At 45.3% G+C, this 23,457-nt stretch overlaps 1 protein-coding gene across 4 annotated transcripts in view; it reads right to left on the bottom strand.

Annotated features, from left to right (window-relative positions):
* ptprr (protein tyrosine phosphatase receptor type R) overlaps window positions 1-23,457 on the bottom strand; it is a 263,856-nt gene that overhangs the window by 40,736 nt on the left and 199,663 nt on the right. For all 4 annotated transcript variants that reach the window (XM_086009339.1, XM_086009336.1, XM_086009337.1 and 1 more), the window contains one exon: window positions 7,662-7,744. In XM_086009339.1, coding sequence (XP_085865465.1) covers window positions 7,662-7,744 — 83 coding nt within the window. The remainder of the gene's footprint in view (window positions 1-7,661; window positions 7,745-23,457) is intronic.

The following is a 23,457-nucleotide window of genomic DNA, read 5'->3' as shown; positions in this document are numbered from 1 at the left end:
TGTCCAATTCGAGTCAGAAATCCCCACAGTATGATGTCATCATTCGTGGTGCTTTCAAGGTCCATAGCAAGCACTGCATCCTCTGAAGGCTTCCAAATGAACCATACAGGATGGCAGAGGAGCCTGCAGCAGCTGTGGCCAGTGCCAGACCCCGAGCTGCCTCCAAATTCGACGAGGCTTCACTGCAGGCATTATTGGATGGGGTAAGGGCCCACAGGGAGGCCCTCTTCCCTAGGTCAGGGAGGAAGAGGCCTCCCACTGAGACCAATGCTGCATGGATGCAGGTGTCAGAAGATGCCAACTCGCTGGGAGTCACCAGAAGAACCTTGGCATTACATCACTAACTCCTTCCTTTACTCCCCCACAGTACCACCCAGAGCCCCCGTCCTCACTGTGGAGGAGGAAGAGGCTGTGCAGCCAGACTCCTCAGAGGAAGCGCCAACCTCTGAGGGCGCAGCGTCAGCAGAAGTAAGCGCACCCAGCACCAGCGCAGACACTCACACCTCGGAGGGACCTTCGGGACATAGAGTAGTGTTGTCACCTGGTGTTTCACAGCTCACAAGTGAGCCTCAGCAGATTCTGAAGACAGGGACAGTAGTGGAGAGTCCTCGTCGGAGGGCGCAGGACTCTGCCAGCTCAGCTCAGCTGCGCTGCATGTCGACCCTCTGCCTCTGGGTCCATCCGCAAGAGAAGAGGTGATGGATCTCCATGCACAGGTGCAGGAGTCTCTGGTAGGTTTTGTCTCCAGGGTCACTGCGAGTGTGGAGTGAATGGAGGAGTCCATAGCGACCATGAGCAGAGCCTTTGTGGAGTCATTGGCGCATGAACGCATCACCATGGAAAGGTTGGCAACCTCCATGGAGGAGATAACTCGCCAGATATGGAAAACATGGTGAGTGCTCATAAGAGAATGACATCTCTTGAGGAGCGCTGGCCATCTGTTGAACAGAGAAACCAGTTCTTCATGGAAGTCCTTCTGAGTAGGACTGCCAGTGCAGAAATGGGTCCCCATGGCCCTCTAAAGCGCAGCAAGGTGCTCTCAAGCCACTTCCAAGCGCTGGCCCCTTCTGGCCTGTGCAGCTTCAGGTGAGTGAGCAGCAGCCTGGTGCTCCTGTTGCTGATCCTGCTGTTCCTGGTTCTGCGGCTGCCGCCTCTGCTGCTGGAGATCCTCTAATGGCAAGAAGGGAAGGAAAAAAAGGCGTCCCATGCTTATCGTAGATGCCTCCGCTGAGGAAGCGCTGAGTGAGGGTGGCGAGAGGGGCTTCCCAGGAGATCGCATTGGAGAAGTGTGTGAGGCTCCAACCTTCCACAGCTGTGCCTAAGCCTTGAAGAAGTAGCCCCAAACCTGCAACAACAAGGTCCTTCAACATACAAGTGCTGTCCCTTTGAATCGCAGCTTCTCCGATTGACCTGCAGCTGACAGCAAGCAAGCCGGCAAGCTTCACGCCAGGTCTCAGCAGCGGGGTTCCCCGCAGGTGGGTTTGATGTGGGGAAAGCCCCAAAGTTGCAACGGCCCCAGAATAACTACCTCAACAAGCTGATAGTTGGTAATTAGTGTGCCGACGATCAGTCCTGCCAGCGGGGGCCGGGACTGAAGCGGGTCGCGGGGAAACGGCGGACCGAAAGTCGGACGGGGCGGGGAATCAGGCGGGGGGTGGGGGGGGGGGGTCCCGTCCCGCTTTTTCGCTGATTTTCGGCCCCCGGCCGCATGAAAAGCCGTCCGGCGGCAGCCAGAAAATTGACCCGAGAGAGTAGGAATAAACGGGTAATTTTCAGGTTGGCAGGCTGTAACTAGTGGGTTACCGCAAGGATCAGTGCTTGGGCCTCAGCTATTCACAATCTATATCAATGATTTGGATGAGGGGACCAAATGTAATATATCCAAGTTTGCTGATGATATAAAGCTGGGTGGGAATGTAAGTTGTGAGGAGGATGCAAGGAGGCTTCAAGGAGATATAGGCAGGCTAAGTGAGTGGGCAAGAACATGGCAAATGGAATATAATGTGGAGAAATGTGAAGTTATCCACTTTGGTAGGAAAAATGGAAAAGCAAAGTATTTTTTAAATGGTGAGAGATTGGGAAATGTTGATGCTCAGAGGGACCTGGGTGTCCTTGTACACGAATCGCTGAAAGTTAACATGCAGGTACAGCAAGCAATTAGGAAAGCAAATGGTATGTTGGCCTTTATTACAAGAGGATTTGAGTATAAGAGTAAAGACATCTTACTGCAATTATATAGGGCCCTGATGAGACCACATCTGGAGTATTGTGTACAGTTTTGGTCTCCTTACCTAAGGAAGGATATACTTGCCATAGAGGGAGTGCAACAAAGGTTCACCAGACTGGTTCCTGGGATGGGGGGATTGTCCTATGAGGAGAGATTGAGTAGACTAGACCTATATTCTCTAGAGTTTAGAAGAATGAGAGGTGATCTCATTAAAACATACAAAATTCTTACAGGGCTTGACAGGGTAGATGCTGGGAGGCTGTTTCCCCTGGCTGGGGAGTCTAGAACCAGGGGTCACAGTCTCAGAATAAGGGGTTGGCCATTTAGGACTGAGTTGAGGAGAAATTTCTTCACTCAGAGGGTGGTGAATCTTTGGAATTCTCTACCCCAGAAAGCTGTGGGGGTACAGTCGTTGATATCTATAGATACGTGAAGAGAAAAAGATTGGTGAAGTCAAGTGTAGGTCCCTTGCAGTCAGAATCAGGGGAATTTATAATGGGGAACAAAGAAATGGCAGACCAATTAAATACATACTTTGGTTCTGTCTTCACAAAGGAGGACACAAATAACCTCCCAGAGATGTCGGGGAACATAGGGTCTAATGAGAGGGAGGAACTGAATGAAATCAGTATTTGTAGAGAAATAGTGTTAAGGAAATTGACGGGATTGAAGGCCGATAAATCCCCAGGGCCTGATAATCTACATCCTAGGGTACTTAAGGAAGTGGCCCTAGAAATAGTAGATGTATTGCTGGTCATCTTCCAAAATTCTACAGATTCTGGAACACTTCCCATGGATTGGAGGGTAGCTAATGTTACCCCACTATTCAAAAAAGGTGGTAGAGAGAAAACGGGGAATTATAGACTGGTAAGCCTGACATCGGTAGTGGGGAAAATGCTGGAGTCCATTATAAAAGATGTAATAGCAGAGCACTTGGAAAACAGGATCGGACAAATTCAACATGGATTTACAAAAGGTAAATCGTGCTTGACTAATCTACTGGAATTTTTTGAGGATGTAACTAGTAGAATAGATAAGGGAGAACCAGTGGATGTGGTGTATTTGGACTTTCAGAAGGCTTTCGATAAGGTCCCGCATAAGAGATTAGCGTGTAAAGTTAAAGCACATGGGATTGGGGGCAAGGTACTGACTTGGATAGAGAGCTGGCTGGCAGACAGGAAGCAAAGAGTTGGAATAAACGGCTCTTTTTCCGAGTGGCAGGCAGTGACTAGTGGGGTACCACAGGGATTGTTGCTAGGACCCCAGCTATTCACAATATATATTAATGATCTAGACGAGGGAACTAAATGTAATATCTCCAAGTTTGCAGACGACACAAAGCTGGGTGGGCGTGTGTGCTGTGAGGAGGATGCCGAGAAACTCCAGTATGATTTGGACAGGTTGGGTGATTGGGCAGATGTATGGCAGATGCAATATAACATGGATAAATGCGAGGTTATCCACTTTGGTGGCAAAAACAGGAAGGCAGATTATTATCTGAATGGCAATAGATTGGGAGAAGGGGAAGTGCAGCGAGACCTGGGTGTCCTTGTGCATTAGTCGCTGAAGGTAAGCATGCAGGTGCAGCAGGCGGTTAAGAAGGCAAATGGTATGTTGGCCTTCATAGTGAGAGGATTCAAGTACAGGAACAAGGATGTCTTGCTGCAGTTGTACAGGGCCTTGGTGAATATTGTGTGCAGTTTTGGTCGCCTTATCTGAGGAAGGATGTTCTTGCCATGGAGGGAGTGCAGCGAAGATTCACCAGACTGATACCTGGGATGGCAGGAATGACGTATGAGGAGAGATTGGGTCGATTGGGCTTATACTCGCTGGAGTTTAGAAGAATGAGAGGGGATCTCATTGAAACTTATAAAATTCTAACAGGACTAGACAGACTAGATGCAGGAAGGATGTTCCCGATGTCGGCGGATTCCAGAACCAGGGGTCACAGTCTAAAGATAAGGGGTAAGCCATTTAGGACAGAGATGAGAAGGAATTTCTTCACTCAAGAGAGTGGTGAACCTGTGGAAGTCTCTACCACAGAAGGCAGTAGAGGCCAATTCATTAAATATATTCAAGAAGGAGTTAGATATATTTCTTAAGGCTAAAGGGATCAAGGGATATGGGGAGAAAGCAGGGACAGGGTACTGAGTTTGGATGATCAGCCATGATCTCATTGAATGGCGAAGCAGGCTCGAGGGGCCAAATGGGCTACTCCTGCTCCTACTATGTTTCGATGTTGAATAATTTCAAGACAGAAATCGATAGAATTTTTAATATTAAGGGAATCAAGGGATATGGGGATAGTGCAGGAAAGTGGAGATGAGGTAGAAGATCAGCCATGATCCTATTAAATGGCAGATCAGGCTCGAAGGGTCAAATGGCCGACTCCTGCTCCTATTCCTTATGTTCTTATGTGCTGCTCCTGCTTGCATCAGCCGTAAAATTTTCAGGCAGTTAGCCCCAACTCTGCGCCAGCAATTAGGATTTCCCTGTCGGTGCGGACCATCTGTCAAGTCGTAATTTGATAGTTCGCAAGCACATGCGGAAATCCCGAACTTGCTGCCATTTCAAAGGTGGTATGACGGCGTACTCTGACCCAATAACTAATACTTGTAGTATCGCCTCACACTGTAACTGCCAGCAAGGTGACTTTGACAATTATAGACAAAAAAAATTCCTGATCAACTTTCACTAAATGATATTGGAAATCTGACTCTATTGCACATTTCTAACATAAAGTAGCACATATCTGCACAATTCTGACCTCCAAGTTAGCACCAAAATCTCTATTAAAGTGATAATCTTTACTGTACTGTCTACTGATTGAATACTGAAATCTTTGGTAGAGCATCTATTTGTTCCTGAGATGCCTGACAAATATTTTTGCTATTGTAAAAGTTATTTTTTTTTGACAGAATTGAAAAAATACATTTGTTTTAAAAAAAAGCGGGGTTGAAGTTCCATGGTGTCTCTCCTGATCGCCAGCTCTAACTTTGGTGGAGAAGCAGTGGAAACTCTCAAAAGATGGCGTAAATATTTATTGTGTCATCATGTTTATTGTGCTAAAATATTATAAATCCTTGCCTAATCTTTGTATATGGATTGAAATTCTAATTAGTGTTGCACTCCTGTTAATTTTCAATGGACTGAATTAGCTGGCTTGCACTTAACTTGCTGACAATTTGACTATTTATTGAGCAAAGAACCAACATTTATAAAACTACCTTATTGACTGACAGTTAACTCGACTAGTTACCATCTTTTTGGCATTTGTTGAAAACAATATTAGTTTTCTGTTCCCTGTTTCTTTTATACAATTACATTTAAAGCAGGGAGTACAGCGGAGCGAGCTGGTAACGGAGTGACCCGTGCCATGTGCTAGAGAAGAGCGACAGGCGGTCATTAGGCAGACCAACGTGTGGCTAAGGCTTTGGTGTAGAGTCTCAGGGTTTGGGTTCCTCAAACAGTGGGACACCTTTTGCAATAGCCAGAGCCTGTTGGGCTCCTCCTAAACAAAAAGGGAGGGATAGAAGTGTTGACAGGCTGTATAGATACAATGGTGGGGGAGTGTTTGAACAAGATGCAAGGGTGGCTGCGGCAGATGTAAGAGAGCTCTGCACTGATGGAAGCAAACCTTAAGGTGTAACAGTAAAAACACAAATCAAAGTTTAACAAGTGGGAGAAAAACAAAGTCAAAATGTTAATAAAGCAAATGAGAAAGGTAACATTAATGCAAGACGTCTGACAAATAAGATGTGTAAGTTGGAAGGTCTTGCAGAGGTTGATCGATTAGACATCATTAGCATCACAGAGACATGATGGAATGATTCCAATCAATGGGATACATATCTGAAAGGATATAAATTGTTCAGGAGGGACCGTAATGGGAGAAAAAGGAGAGTGGTGTGGCAGTAAATATAAACCTCAGTATTGAGGCATAATTGAGAGAGGATATAAAAAAGGAAAAGGCAGACACAGAATCACTTTGGGTAGAATTAATAGATGGCAACAGAGCCTGGAATGTATTAAAAGGGTAATATTGAGCCAAAATAGTGGGTAATCCTGCCACTTTATAAATCATTGGTCGGCCGCACTCATGATACTGTGTACAGTTCTGGTCGCCGCAGTACAAAAAGAATACTGCAGCTATTGAGAGAATACAGAAGAAGGCAACCATAATGATCGAGGTGGTTGAGGGTTTGGATTATGCTGAATGATTATGTAAATTGGGTGTGTTTTCACTGGAAAAGAGAAAGTTGAGAGATAATATGATGGCTGTTTTTAGGATTCTAAAGTCACTAAATAATATGGACCACGACAAGCCGTCTCACCTTGTCCAGAATAGTAGAACCAGAGGACACGGCCTGCACTTGAAGGAGAGTATAAATTTAAAACTAATCTGTGGAAACAATACTCAGTGAGAGAGTGGCCAATCTATGGAACAGGCTCCATTGGGAGATGGTAGAAGCAGATACCAATGATTCATTCAAATGCAAATTAGATACATTTCTTTCAGAAAATAATAGTTTTAGATACAGTATATGAGACCTGAAATATGGTAAATGTAGCATGCCTGGGAGGAACAGGTGACTTTGGACCTGTTCCCAAAGCTTTGCATCACTGGTGGGTTTTCTTCGCCTCATGTCTGGGTCTGTTGTAGACTAACTGATAAGCGATTGATTGTTATGATTAGTTATCAACTCTGTTATTGTTTTACCATGTGACTACCAGGATGGCAGAAGGCAAACTAGATAGACCGCAGTCTTTTTGTTGTCTAGCAATTCCTATGTTCTAAGGCCCCTTCTTTTTTGAATTACATTTTCTTATTTTTTTCATTCCTAGTTTCTGAATCTGTTAAATTAAATTTGATGACATTTAAAAGAAAAGTCTATTGGCTGTGATTAAACCTTAAAATGCACGTACAACGGATATAATTTAATGAGAAATCAGTAAACAATTATCACTGAAATAATGAAAACAAGAACCACTACAGGAAATTCTCGATTTACCGGCACCTAAATAACCGGAAATCTGTTAACTGGCAAAATTCAGGAGTAGGTTCAGGTAAGTTTTACTTCATATTAGTGGCCATTCCTGGATCTGTGGCCGTGTAACCGGGGTTCCTGCACCTGTTGCTATGCAACAGGGACGCCTGGATCTGTGGCCGGGGTTCCTGCACCTGTTGCCATGCAACAGGGAAGCCTGGATCTGTGGCCGTGTACGGAGCTCTCGTACCTTTTACTATACCTCTCTGTAATCCGGACTTTTTGATAAACCGGCACCACGCCGGTCCCATCGGTGCCGGATAAAAAAGAGTTTCCTGTATTTAGTTCAGTAGTGAAAGCTTCTGCATAATTTTAATTGGGCAGTAAAAGTATTAATACAATCTATTATTACGATGATTATAAATGCAACCAATGCACTTACTCACCCTAATGTAGTTGGCATTAATGTAGGTACTGCTAACAGGTTCCTCTTGACTCTTTGGTATCAGGCATACTCTGCTGTGTGGATCTAAGATAGAGAAAAAGTGAGAAACGTTCAAGGCAAAAACAAGTTTTCATGTCCCTTGTGTTCTCTTTAGTTAAAAACAATCTGCTGCATTGTAAAGCTGATAAATTTAGCAATTTACGTCTAGTTACAAATGGTGAAATAACAACAGAAAATGCTGGAAACACTCAGCAGGTCAGGCAGCATCGAGGAGAGAGAAATTTGTCAATGGGGACGTGATGGAGGCGGGACTCCCACTTTTTGGGTTGTAGTCCCGCTCCATCGACTTGTGGCCAACCCATGCTATTTTCCCTTGATTGACCTTGTCACCCAGCGGACTCAGCAGGCCAATTAAGGGACACCTGGTTACTGGTGACGTCAGTGATTGACATTTTATCTGTCAAGAGCTTTTGACAGATGAAAAATCAACGTTTGACAGCTCTATGAAGCTGTCAAACACTGACAATCTGTCTTCTAACTTGAGTCCTTCCACTCAGACTCAGTTAGAGATCTCTCCCGACCAGAAAGCAGAATGCTGCAGCATTTGACATTTCAGCGGCCATTCTGCTTTCTGTGCCGGTGAACTGGGGGACTCCCGAGAACTGAAGGAAGGAAGCCTGCAGGAGAAAGTAAAGACACTTACCTCACACACTTACCTCTGCACACATGCACACTTAGCTGCACAACGGACATCTCGACCCCTCCAACCCCTTCAGACCGACGGTCCACCTCACTAACTTGGTGTGGCTCGGAGCCATCGGGAAGCCCACACTTCAGGGCTTAAAATAAGGATTAGGCAAAAAAACTGCCTGTTAACTACCTGTTAACAGGCAGTTAATTGGCACTAATCCCCTTCCTGCCTTGGGGAGGCGGCTCCCAGCACAGGTCGGATACCCGCCTCCTGGGACATTGGCACGGAGGCGGGTTGGGGGCGGGATGGGTTTGTGCCCCCCAATTCTGCAATTTTCCCACCACTCCTGCCTCCAAACCCGCCTCCACGGGGCTTGGAAATTCGAGCCCAATGTTTCTGGTCGAGGTCCCTGGGTCAGAACTGGAAAAGGTTAGAGAAGAAAGATTTTTAAGCAGAGAGGAGGGGAGGAAAAAACAAAGGGAAGGTCTGTGACAGGCTGGAAGGCAGGAGAGATTGACTGACAAAAGGGATGATGGTGCAAGGCATAAAGAGAGATAATGGGACAATTTATGAAAGAAAAGTTGACTCTAGATAAGGTGTGAATGGCGATGGCAGAATCATCAACAGCTACCATGTGAGAAGACAAGGGGAAAAAAATAAAAAACTATTGTAGTTACGAATGGTATTTTCTTCTCACTAGCAAGCAGTCAAATGTATTTCTACCCTCTTATTGATATATATTTGTACATCTGCTGTAAAGCTCACAGGCAATCTGCATGAATGCAACTGATTTGAAGCTTGAAATTTTACCCTCATTTTTTTGCATTTGTGCCTTTCAGGAGTGCTGCCCATAAACGTATCTCTCTTTTTAACGACTGACTAAAATTGTGTACTCAGAAAAGACCCTGAATTGCATCTGTATATAAAGCTAACCCGATCAGGGCTAGAACATTCTGAGACCAATTAGACAAATGTCAAGTTGCTTGCTGAACTCAAAGCTCAGCAGAGAATGTTGCTGTAATATCTGCTTGACTTTGTTTCCAGTGCAAATATACAGCACTTCCACTTCTTACTTTTCTTAATGAGAAACACACAGAAATAACATATCTTCATGAATCTGGACTATACAGTGCACCAGCTTTGCTGAACTGCTGCACTATTTTATCATCTACTCTGCCCAGATGCATGGATATTTGTGTAAGTTGTAGCCTGTTTGTTCATTTTCAGTTGCACTAATACAGCCATCAATGACAAAACATACAATTTATTTGCACTGTATATTTTCCATCGTTTCAGTCCTCTGAAATCCTTAAAAAATATTATTTTAAAGCATTTTCAGAAACAGTACTAAATGTGAAAAGCAGCCTATTTCATTCCACTTGTGTGAAGTTTATAATTTATCTTTGCCTTTAAAGTTAGCAATGGTGCGGGAGTTACTCTAATCACAGGCACCCATCTGAAGCAGCACGTGGTCCAGTTACACCCATGTGGATGATTGAAAACTCCACAGAGACACGTCAATATATCCCAGCAATTAAAGGGAACTAGAGGCTGGTCCCCACCCATCAAGTTCAGGTTATTTTGGAAAATGTTTTTGATTTAAATAAAAATCTTGTGGGGCACTTTAGCTTGTATCTTTTGCGGCAGTACAGGAATAGAGAGGCGATTTGAAGTGTGTACAAAGCATCATATTGATCCTGTACTGTACGGTAGAAGGATATGCTGATAGGGTTAGATGAAGAGGGGTGGGAGGAGGCTCGCGTGGAGCATAAACATGGACCAGTTGGGCCGAATGGCCTGTTTCTGTGCGTAATTCTATGCTATTAAAATTAGCTCCCTCAATTCAGTCCGAGTGCTCTTGAAATAAAAATAAAAACTGAGGCTACCCGGTTTCCACATTTTTATTAACTTTGCTCTTTTCTTATTATGCCTTGAAAAGAGGCGTCAATCACAAAATGCAATGCTGCAGGAAGCAATCACAGAACCACGGGGCTTATGCTGCATCGTTGGCTCAGCAGGATTCAGTGACTGCCAACAAAGGGGTAAGCATCACCACCTTCTCAAGGGCAATTAGGGATGGGCAATAAATGCTGGCCTTGCCAGCGATGCCCACATCCCATAAACGAATATAAAAAAAAATCATAATTTACGAGTACAAATATCAGGGCAAAAGATCCACGTACTTCTACAAAAAAAGAGATTTGAGCCCCACAGAGCAGTAGAATTATGTTAAGTCATGTTCTTATACCAGCATGATAGTTTGTAAATTCTGCGAGAGTGTTGAACAAACTGGAAGGGATATAGCCTCAGTGGCTCTTGCAGGTGGCTGCTTAATGTGGACTCTAGCTCTATTTATTTAGATCAAGAATCTATTGAGCGCATGATAGTTTTACAAGCAGATAGCATGGTAATAGGTAATTGAAGTGACTACTAACAAAGATATGATAGCAAAATACTGCGGATGCTGGAAATCCGAAATAACAACAGAAAACGCTGGAAAAACTCAGCAGGCCAGGGCAACATCCATGGAGAGAGAAACAGAATCAACGTTTCGGGTCGAAACCCTTCTACAGAACTGAGAAAAAAAGGCAGGAAATGAAACAGATTAAAAGGCAGTTTGGGGGCTGGGAAATGGGGGAGGGGATGAAAGAAGAGACATTAAGAGATATTCAAGGTGAGACGAGATAGTAATAGGACAGTAAAGAAACAAACAATGGCTCTAGATGAAGTGTGAAATGCGCTGGCAGAGTGAGAGACAGCTGCCATGTGGGAGAGAGAGGAAAAAAGGAAAAGGCACAAACCAAAAGTGTGGATAAAAAATATAAAAATAATAGGGGCCGAGGTTATGATCTGAAATTGTTGAACTCAATATTGAGTCCAGAAGGCTGTAAGGTGCCTAATCAGAAGATGAGGTGCTGTTCCTCGAGTTTATGCTGAGCTTCCGTGGAACAATGCAAGAGGCCGCAGGCGGTGAGGTCCGAGTGGGAATGGAACGGTGAATTGAAATGACAGGCGACCGGAAGCTCGGGGTCACCCTTACGGACTCAACGGAGGTGTTCCGCAAAGCGGTCACCCAATCTGCGTTTCCACAAAGATATCACTCTGTGTAACCAAATAGCAACAATCTACTGAAAGCCTCTAGGGGTAAACTTTCCTCTTTGCTGGGCCTAGGGAATGTTGTGTCTCCAGAAGCCATTACATCAGGTCTCCACCCACACACACACACGTGTTCCTGGGATTACTTTAACAGACATGATTGGGCCTGCTTGGAAGGCCTGCAGAGTTCGAGATGCACCCTGATGATGTAAGCTGGTTGCAGGTATAATTCATTCCCCCCCCCCACCTTTTCCAAATACAATTACAATCATAGAATGGAATCATAGAATGGGTACAGCACGGAAGAAGGCCATTCGGCCCGTCGAGCCCCTGTCGGCTCTCTGCAAGACCACTTCAGCTAGTCCCACTCCCCCGGCCTTTTCCCCGTAGCCCTGCAAATTTCTTTCCTTCAGGTACTTATCCAATTCTCTTTTGAAAGCCGTGATTGAATCTACCCTCACCACCCTTTCCGGCAGTGCCCTCCAGATCCTAACCACTCGCTGCGTAAAAAAGTTTTTTCTTATGTCGCCTTTGGTTCCTTTTGTAATGTATATAACTTTAAGGGGGGAACTATCTTTTACAGCTCATGTATACTGCAGTACCGGCAGTGACCACACCTGTATATAGCACTGAGTAGTAGTGTGTACAGATCAGTTCCAGTGTGAGCCACGTTTAGTAAACACCTGTTGTACCGTTCTCCTGCAGTCTGTGTCTTATTATACACGGACACAACATTGGCGATGAGGCAAGTTCGAACCTACCTGCAACTCTGCATCACCACCCAGGGAAGGGCAGCACGGTGGCATAGTGGTTAGCACTGTTGCCTCACAGCGCCAGGGACCCGGGTTCGAATCCGGCCTCGGGTGACTGTCTGTGTGGAGTTTGCACATTCTCCCTGTGTTTGCGTGGGTTTCCTCCGGGTGCTCCGGTTTCCTCCCACAGTCCAAAGATGTGCAGGTTAGGTTGATTGGCTATGATAAAATTGACCCTTAGTGTTAGAGGGATTAAATACGTGGGGTTACGGGGATAGGGTGGGATATGTGTTGGTGTAGGGGTTACGGGGATCGGGTGGGATATGTGTCGGTGCAGGCTCGATGGGCCGAAATGGCCTCTATCTGCACTGTGGGGTTTCTGTGATTCTGTGATTCGTTCCTGGAGATCAGTGGATTGGAGGTCAAGGCCAGAGACTTGGACGTCGACCACGGGCAACCGCCCAGTCATCCAGCAGAGACTCGAGAATTGCGGGGGAGGTTGTCGAGAGCCAGGCTTGGCTTTCCAGTCGAGGTGGTCCAGCAAAACGGCCTGGCAACAGGTAGTGCGCAAACCCTTCCCGGACAGCGGCGGGCTGGAGCCCGACCGAGCGGCACAGCAAAGGGCCGAGCAGCGTCGATGGGGGAGAGAGAGAGAGAGGGCAGAGCGCACAGGGCGCGGCTGGTGTTCAGGGGCCGAGCAGCGTTGAAGAGAGGGAGAGAGAGAGACGCACAGAAACCCGCGAGGCGCCGCCATTGCCACGAGGACCGCCGAGAGCGGCGTTGGCAGCAGCGCAGGAGAAGCGCGCGAAACCTACAGGGCGCCACCATTGCCACGAGAACCGCCGGGAGCGGCGTTGGCAGCAGCGGGGGAGGAAGGAAAGCGCGGGAAACGCCATTTTAAGCCATTGGGAGACGCCATTTTAAACCACACCCAAAATGCCAAAGAGTGGCAGTATCACCGCATTTGACAATGAAGTCGAAGATTGGACTACATATGTCGAACGAATAGAGGTATACTGCAAAGCAAATGAGGTGTCAGATGACAAGAAAGCGTCGGTATTGTTAAATTTAATGGATGCAAAGACGTATGGTTTATTACGAAATCTAGTAACCCCAACGAAGCCAATGGAAAAGAGTTTTGAAGACATAGTAACAATACTACAGGAACATTTAAACCCCACACCGCTGCTGATAGCAGAAAGATTCAAGTTTCACAAACAGAACCAGCATAAGGATGAAAGCAATGCTGATTATTTAACAGAACTGCGCAAACTATCGAAACACTGCCAGTTTGGAGCGGGACTGGCAGATACCTTAAGGGACAAGTTTGTGTGTGGGCTTCAAAGTGAAGGAACCCAGAAACGGCTTTTATCTGAAAAGGACCTTACGCTGGAAAAGGCTTTCAGCATTGCGGTATCATATGAAGCAGCAGCACGGGGCACTGCAGAGATACAACAGAGACCGCAAGAATATGGCACAAACGAAATGTCATATGGAACAGAGAAGTGCTATCGCTGCGGCAGAACAACACACGACCAGAATGATTGCTGGTTCAAAGACAAAGTGTGCAGACAGTGTGGAAAAGTAGGACACATAGCACGAGTCTGCAGGTTGGGAAAGAAAACCAGCAATAAGAAACCTACCAAAGGAAAGTACAAGAAGGTACATAAGATGACAGAGAATAGTTCAGACGAACAAAAGAGTGATAACGACTCCAAAAGCAGGGAACTGAGTTGTCTGAAACTACATAATGTGATCACAACGGAGGATCACCGAACCATTTGGGTCACTCTCGAGATAGCAGGAGTCCAGGTAAAGATGGAATTGGACACAGGATCAGCCCTAACAGTCATAAACCGACGGGACTACGAGCGGCTATTCTCACACATACCCTTGAGAGACACAAAAGTTATTTTGAAGATGTACACGGGGCAAAAAGTCTACCCCAAAGGAAAAATAAGGGTGACCATTATATATAACGGTAAGGAAACACCAAAACTAGACCTGTATGTATTGCAAGATGGAGGACCACCATTACTGGGACGTGAATGGATCTGGAAAATACAAATGGATTGGCACTCCATACAGGCACTGACTGTGGCTGACAAAAAGGATGACGACGTCACACCTGGGCGACTGTCAAAGATCCTAACTGACGCGAAAGAAGTGTTCCAGCAAGGACTCGGAACACTAAAAGGCATGACAGCGATGATTAAAATTGAAGAAAACGCAAGCCCAAAATTTTTTAAGGCCAGACCGGTACCTTATGCGATCCGCCCAGCCGTCGAAGCAGAGCTGGAGAGTCTGGAACGTTCAGGTGTATTGTCCAAGGTAGACTGGAGCGAGTGGGCTACACCCATCGTCCCTGTGATGAAAAAGTCTTTGAGCAGCACGCCTGGGGAACCAAGGAAGGTTCGCATCTGTGGGGACTTTAAGGTAACAGTGAACCCGGTCCTTCACACCGTACAATATCCACTTCCGCGGATTGAAGATATTTTCGCCTCGCTATCTGGAGGGAAATGCTTCACTAAGATTGATCTGGCCCAGGCGTATCTGCAAATGGAGGTAGAAGAAGCATCAAAAAAATACCTCACAATCAACACCCATAAAGGTCTCTACCAATACAACCGGCTGGTATTCGGGGTAGCATCAGCTCCAGCTATTTGGCAGAGGGCAATGGAACAAGTCCTGCAAGGGATCCCAGGGACCCAGTGTTATTTGGACGACATCCTGGTCACGGGCGAAAATGACAGTGATCACCTCGCCAACCTGGAGCAGGTGCTCACTAGATTGCAGGAATATGGGCTCCGAGCTAACCGCCCCAAATGCGAGTTTTTTAGAAAACAGATCTCGTATTGTGGCCACGTTATTGATGAAGAGGGGTTACATAAGTCCCCTGAAAAGATTGAGGCTGTAGTCAAGGCTCCAGCACTGGAAAATGTGTCACAACTGAGCTCGTTCCTCGGGTTGGTAAACTACTACCATAAGTTCTTGCCAAATTTCTCTACAATACTACACCCACTGAACACCCTACTGCAAACTGGGGTGCCATGGAAGTGGAGTGACGAATGTAGACGAGCTTTCCAGAAGAGCAAAACACTAATCACATCGAAAGAGGTATTGGCCCATTACAACCCAGCATTACCAATTCAGTTGGCATGTGATGCGTCACCCTACGGCATTGGAGCGGTGCTGTCGCACAAATTCTCGGACGGCTCAGAGAGGCCAATAGCCTTTGCGTCACGATCACTAACCCCAGCCGAGCGTAACTACGCCCAGATTGACAGGGAGGCCCTCAGCCTAGTGTGGGGAGTGAAAAAGTTCAATCACTATCTGCACGGGCAGAAATTCACCTTGCTGACTGATCACCAGCCTCTTGTCTCCATTTTTAATCCGAAGAAGGGCGTTCCGGTGATGACTGCGCAACGACTACAAAGATGGTCACTTTTTCTAGGGGCGCACCACTATGAGATTGAATATAAGGGCACGAAACAGCATGGAAATGCTGATGGGCTATAACGCCTGCCACTGCCTACTGCGGAGGAAGCACCAGCAGTGGATCCTGTCGAAATATTCCATTCGACTATAGTTGAATACCTACCGGTAACTAACGCTTGTATCGAAAAGGAAACCCGAAATGACGCGACACTGTCTCGGGTATATGATTTGACGGTGAAGGGATGGCCAGCACACGGCGACTCACTGTTGCCAGCATTCTCGACAAGGAGAGAACAGCTGTCAGTGTGCCGGGGGACCTTGATGTGTGGATCCCAAGTGGTAATTCCACCCAAGTTAAGGGATAGAGTGCTCAATGAGCTTCATGAGGGTCATCTGGGAGGGGTAAAAATGAAAAGCCTAGCCAGGGCTTATGTGTGGTGGTCGGGAATCGATAAACAAATTGAGGACCTGACCAAGAGCTGCTCAGGATGCCAGAAAGTCCAAAATGCACCACCACAGGCCCCTCTACACCCATGGGAGTGGCCCTCATCTCCATGGCAACGGGTGCATATTGATTTTGCTGGTCCATTCATGGACTCATAATAGCCGTGGATGCGCACTCGAAATGGCCTGAGGTCATCAAAATGTCCTCCACCACCACAGAGAAAACTATTGCAGTCCTACGGACCATTTTTGCCAGGAATGGCTTGCCAGAACAGATTTGCTCCGACAACGGGCCACAGTTTGTGTCCGAAGAGTTCCGGAGGTTCTTGAAAAAGAATGGGGTAAGGCATTACACATCCGCCCCGTATCATCCAGCCACAAATGGATTGGCTGAGAGGTTCGTACAAACCTTTAAGAAGGCAATAAAGGCTGTGTACAATGACAACATTCCGCTGCAGCACAAGGTGGACAATTTCCTGTTCGCCTACCGGAATGCGACACATGCAGTCACCAACCAGGCCCCAGCCATGATGTTCTTTAACCGAAGGTTAAGATCTCGCCTGGATTTGCTCAGACCAAACGTACAAAGAGATGTTGAGAGTAAGCAATTCCAGCACATCCATGAGAAGCCAACAAGGAGCTTCAATGTAGGGCAACCAGTCTTGGCCCGCGACCACCGAACAGAAAAATGGCAGCCAGGAACGATATGCACACGGTGGACGTTGGGGAGAGCATCGTGAGACGCCATGCTGACCAGATCCTAGAGTCACAGGAACAAGTCAACCCCATGCCTCGCCCATACGTACCTGGTGATGAACCCGACGTACAGGTCGCATCTACCCCAGAAACAGTAGCATCGGGAGCTGATGAACCAACCGACGACAGGGGGCCAGAATCGCCTCCGCACCAAGAGCAAGACACTCGGGAAAGGCGCTATCCAGAAAGGATCAGGAAGCCTCCCCAAAGACTGAATATATAAATAGACTATTTTCAGCTAATGTTGCATGTTAAAAGTGTTAATTGTAATTAGTTTGATATTTAATTGTTAAATGAGTGTTATGGTACTGTTAATCTAAAAGGGGAGGAATTGTGATGTATATACCTTTAAGGGGGTAACTATCTTTTACAGCTCATGTATACTGCAGTACCGGCAGTGACCATACCTGTATATAGCACTGAGTAGTAATCTGTACAGATCAGTTCCAGTGTGAGCCACGTTTAGTAAACACCTGTTGTACCGTTCTCCTGCAGTCTGTGTCACGGACACAACACCTTTGTCAATCACCTAAAATCTGTGTCCTCTGGTTCTCGACACTTCCACCAATGGGAACAGTTTCTCTCTCACTACTCTCTCTCTAGACCCCTCGTGATTTCGAACACCTCTGTCAAATCTCCTTTCAATCTTCTCTGCTCCAAGGAGAACAATCCAATCTTCTCCAGTCTATCAACGTAACTCCTCAGGGCCCTCTAGTACTGTTCTTCAGCAGCCCAATGCCTGTGGCCAGTATCACAGCTGCAGGCCCATTTCTGCCCTATCCCCAGTGCAAGGCCCTGGCAAAGGGAGGGGGGTCTGTGCCAGGCGGACATCCGACCCAGGAAATTGGGATACACTCTTCCCATAGCAGGCGCAGTGCACTTCCTGTATGCTGCACCTATATAGTACCCAGGCTTGATCGGCATGCATTTGCAGTGATAATATTTTATGCAAGTGTGTGATACGTAATCTGAAATGGTTTCTAAAATAATTAACAACAGACGGCTCAGAGTAGAAAACAAAGGGTGAGGTACAATGTTCCCTTTAATTTGTTTGGGGTGCATGGCCCCTTTAAGGAGCTGCGTGGCCCATTCAAAATATTGCGCATACGCGGTTTCCCCATTTAAAAGCCGGTGAGCTGGTTGCGCGGGAGCTCCGGAGCGCTGCGCGGCCACGCTGCTTAAAGGGAATAAAAACAGAAAATGCTGGAGAAATTCAGCAGGTCAGGCAGGCCAGTCTGACGAAAGGTCATCGACTTGAAACGTTAACTCTGTTTCTCTCTTCACAGATGCTGCCTGGCCTGCTGAGTTTCTCCAGCATTTTCTGTTTTTATTTCAGATTTCCAGCATCTGCAGTGTTTTCTTTTTGTAGTCAGCTTAAAGGGAACATTGGTGAGGTATGCATTAGCTTGGTCTATATACAAACTATTCCTTGTACTGGTTGACTCACAGCACTAAAAAGCTTCACAAATCCTATATTGATTTCTCTGGAGGACATTGACTGATCTAATCGTTTATGGCCACATTACAGCTAATTTTATTCGATAAAAAACACGATAAAAAGGCACATTTATTTATGACAATAAAATGACATTGTATCTGATCAATTGGAACTACTGATTTTGTGTGAGCAGACATTGAGTTATTGCTGGTTATACCCAAAAGTACTTGGTCAATGAGCCGTGCTCTTCATTCTAATAACTGCAACCAGAGAGACCAAGTAATCTTCTGATGTAAATACGAACAAGCCTCTTATTTTTTTCTTTATAATAATTGGTGGCTCAGTCCTGAAATTTTGAGAGACTTCACACCACAAATGTACTGCAGAAAAAGACAGCAGAGACCAAGAACAAATAATGCATGTGCGATGAATGAATGTGGCGCTTCTAGCATATTCACACCTCAACAAAAACTTAGGTTTCATCGTGTACGAAGAAGGTTTTGAGGAGTGCTTTCCAGGGTGGTGGATAGTGAGTGTACACCAAGCGGGGTACAGGTGGGGAAGGGGGAAGCAAAAGAATTGTGACCACCACTGAATTATAAACCTTCGGCTTGCTCTTCAAAATGATGCCGATACGATAGAGTTCATTATCTGATATCACGCTTTCAACGGAAATTCAGGCGCAAACTGCACAAGGATCGCTCTTAATAAGGGTTTTTTTTCCCAAACCGTCTTGACAAAGGGTTTTGACCTGAAACGTTGACTCTATTTCTCTCTCCATGGATGTTGCCTGGCCTGCTGAGTTTTTCCAGCATTTTCTGTTGTTATGAAAAAGATTGATGAGAATACACGGAGAAATGCTAGATGCACTGGGCAGACTGCTAGGCAACTTGCGCCCAATGGATCAGAGCATGGAGGAGTCCAACTCCAACTTGGCTTAAGGCTTCTCGCCAAGCATGGAGGCCATTCGGTTAAACATGGAGCATATAGTCAACTCCATGAACACGACAGTGAGGGCCACCAAGATGGAGTCTTTGGTAACAGCTCTAACAGCTTCCACACAGCTCGGATTGCTGCCATCTTCGCTGTGGGGTCCAGCATTGACAGGGGCTTCCAGAGCATCACATCACTACTGCACTCTGTTCTCGCATAGGAGTGCTGAGGGGCAGCCCCAGGATAGTGGCATACTACCCATGTGCCTGCTCCCACCACCACCCACTGTGTTGTCTGCAAATATTGATATATATTGAGAGTAGCAATGGTCCACTGGAGGACAGCACTGTTTAATTCCTTCCAATCTGAAATATATCTATTAACCACTGTGTTTTAGCCAACTTCTATCCATGCTGCTACAATCACTTTAATGGCATGGCCTTAGATTTATCAACAAGCCTCCTATGCATTTCCATTTTTAATACACTCCACTACTTCCTCAAAAAACTCTACTGAATTTGGCACGCATCACTTGCCTTTTACAAATGCATGCATGCTGTTGTTTAAGCATTGCCTCGATTTAAAAGTTCTCACCCTTGTTTTCAAATCCCTCCATGGCCTCGCCCCTTCCTATCTCTGTAATCTCCTCCAGCCCCACAACCCTCAATGATATCTGTGCTCCTCTAATTCTGGCCTGTTGAGCTTCCCCAGTTTTATTCGCTCAACCATTGGTGGCCGTGCCTTCAGCTGCCGAGGTCCTAAGCTCTGGAATTCCCTCCCTAAACCTCTCCGCCTCTCTACCTCTCTTTCCTCCTTTAAGACGCTCTTTAAAAACTACCTCTTTGACCAAGCTTTTGGTCTTCTGCTCTCATACCTCCTTATGTGGCTCGGTGTCAAATTTTGTTTGATAACGCTCCTGTGAAGCGCCTTGGGATGTTTTACTACGTCAAAGGCGCTGTATAAATACAAATTGTTGTTGTTCTTAATTAACCCATGTCTTTCTAAATGAGTATTCATTTTATTCACTATTATGGCCTCTAGAACCTTACCACTATCGATTTTAGGCTGATAAGGTATACAGTTCATCACAGTTCTCATCAACCCTTCTGCAGCAGTTATAATGGTTTCTTGGAATTAGAACCATCTAGGAATGATAGTCCTTAGAACACAGCAAGTATACTCTCGCGCCTCTTGGTCACAGAATGTAGTCTAGAGCTTTATCCCCTAGGAAGGATATTCACGTTAAGCACGTGACGCACACATTCACTGAACTCTTTTGCCTGAATTAGCCTTCAGAATCCAGCAAGAACTGAAGAATCTGAAGACAGACCCTGCTATTATCCACTTACTTCATTTGAAAGAAAGGAAACTCATTTTAAGATATTACCAAACAAAAATACAATGGAGTAAGACTTTGCAGCTTTAGGAGTACACACAGCCACTTTGAAAAAGGCCACTGAGTCAATTTAAATGCATCCCCAATAAAACTACATTGGAGCCAATCTATTACAATGGTGATAGTCATATAAATGATTCCTTATTCTGAATTGAATAGCTGGCACCAATATACAGCATCCCATTCCATTCACACCTGCAAAACACAGAAACAGGCATTTTTGCTTAGTACTCTTACTTGAACTAATTAAACTAGTTTCCCAAGAACAAAGGCCAGCAATTCCCTTTGAAGGAAGTGCAGTCACTCACTTTTAACCCGTAATTGGAAGAATAGTGTCGGCAGTTTTTTTTAATGTGAAAAATAAAAGCAGCACAAATTTCATGGCTTGTGATAGAGGAACTCTTTTGTTGTACAGTTATCACTTACTTGATTTCCTATTTTGTCGTGGGAAATGTAGCAATCAAAAGGGAGTTAGATAATGTGCAGTTAATGATCTCTGTGCCAAAATCTTGAGGAAAAAGTTCATTTATGTAATGACATGAAATATCATCACTATGGATATACAATAGCACTGACAAAAGTAAAATCTAATCTTCACTGTGCCCCTTGATGTGCCAAGCAAGATGGAAAATACAACTCATTTAACACACATTAACCTTGACCTTAAACTGGTAATTACTGCACTACAACTGTTTCTTTTTGTCTACTCGACTTTTGTCAATCTCTAACGGCCAGTGTCTTACCAACGAGAGAACAGGAAGCCTCCCAATTCCTTTATAGTGAATAAAATTATTTCAGTTTCCACAGCCACCCCATGGCTACGTGACCTTGACAATCACTCCACCCTTGATCTGTCTTTTTGTTATACAATACTGAGATGACTTATAATACTACAATGTACGTGATTCAGGTCTCGTGCATAGCACATACACCAGTTGCTTTTCTAGTGTTTCTTAAGAACAAAATTTACAGAAGGAAAGGGTCACAAACTGTCGACTATCAGAACTGCAGCCCAATCAATCTTAATCATTGGACAATTGTCAAATTGATGTAATGTTGCTGGCTTGGCAGCCTTCCCATAGGATCGGCTTCTCGCTAAGTTTCTTGCACAATACTGGTGCGCTCGTTTAAAATAATGTTATTTTACACCCACTTAAAAAGAAAAGCGTGAAGTTTCAGTCAACTAAATGGCTTGCATAGATAGGATTGCAGTGAAGCTTGTTCAGTGCAGTTCTGCTAATCTGCTATTTGCAGCAGACTAATTAGCAGTTACACAATGGGAAACTCTTGGCTGTGGTGGCAGATTGTGCAAATGAAATGCAGTGAGTATTTTATATGATTCCCATTCAAGTGACCAACTCGAGTTAGCAAAAGGCAGTAAAATCTGTCGAGGTACCAGAGACTGAGAAACTCATGCCACTCGTAACGAGCTGAGGCACTGGGAAGCAATACATTTCATTCAGAATTGTGCTCGATAGGTTCTATAGATTTGACTCCAATCAACACCACAGAAACATCTGCCCTGTTTTTGTACATTTCTCTCTCCCACGCCGGCCACGTCAATGCAGAGTTTATAAAGTGTGCTTTTTTTTGTTTCTGGTGTGGTTTCCTCTTGTTGCAAACCAGTTAGGCATCACCGAGACCAATTTGCACTCAAACTGGTTTGAAAATCACGAGTGAAGGTGTTTTTTTGGCTGTTGTTTTGTGCAGCTGAAAAATATTCATAAACGACTTACAAAGTTTTCAGCTGAGTTACGCCATATGTTAGAGTGACTGAAAATTACGTGCAAACATTGTGGAGTTGTAATAATCAATTACTATAGAAAGACAGAAAGAAAGACTTGCCTTTCTATAACACCTTTCATGACCACTGAACGTCTCAAAGTGCTTTACAGCCAATGAAGCACTTTTGAAGTGTAGTCACTGTTGTAATGTGGGAAATGCAGCAGCCAATTTATGCACAGCAAGCTCCCACAAACAGCAATGTGATAATGACCAGATAGTCTGTTTTTGTTATATGGATTGAGGGATAACTATTGGCCAGGACACCGGGGATAACTCCCCTGCTCTTCTTCGAAAAAGTGCCATGGGATCTTTTATGTCTGCCTGGAAGTACAATGGCCTAGATTTTGTGGTGGGTATGGTGGCGTACCCTTAGAATAAGCCAACATACCTGTTTTGAAATCCAGCGCAAGTTTGAGATTTCCGCATGCACTTGTGCATACGCGAATTCCAGAACTTGCGGTCCGTCAACGTACGCGTTGACAGGCCATCTGCGCAACCCACAGAAAAGCAATTGCTGGCACAGATTTAAGCTATTTGCCCACTGACTGGCCAGCAACTGCGTACAGAAATGTTACGGTTGATGCAAACAGGCACAGGGCCTGTTTGCATCAGTGTAAGGGGATACCTCAGGCATTTTCATCTCGGAAATCATACACATACACTATCAAATGAGTTTTTCAATGTTTCTGCAAATAAAAGAGTTTTAATGATGTTGAAAATTATCAAAAAGATTAAATTTTTAGTGAAGTTGGTGGAATGAAGCTAATTAGGAATTAAATTCCAATCCTGTAAATTGTAATTAAATCTGATTACGGGATTCCATTAAATCTGATTACGGGATTCCCTTTGGAAAGGATTCAAATCTAATTCTGTTTTGTGATTGGAGTACCAGGCCCACGTGATCTCAGGTACGTTTCAGCACAGGCTGCGTCCCTGGGATCGTGGGCCATTACGCTGCCCACCGCCTCGCAGTGTCAGACCGCAAATCTTTGCAGGAGGGCCGCCATCAGGTAGGTTCGTGTTCCTTTCGCAGGTCGGAGGCGTACTCTGGAGGTACGACTCTGACCA

Source organism: Somniosus microcephalus, chromosome 16, assembly GCF_052327205.1.
Source record: "Somniosus microcephalus isolate GS21.2 chromosome 16, FLI_Smic_1.0, whole genome shotgun sequence".
Classification (NCBI taxonomy): Eukaryota; Metazoa; Chordata; class Chondrichthyes; order Squaliformes; family Somniosidae; genus Somniosus; species Somniosus microcephalus.
This window is presented reverse-complemented; position numbering and strand designations above follow the sequence as displayed.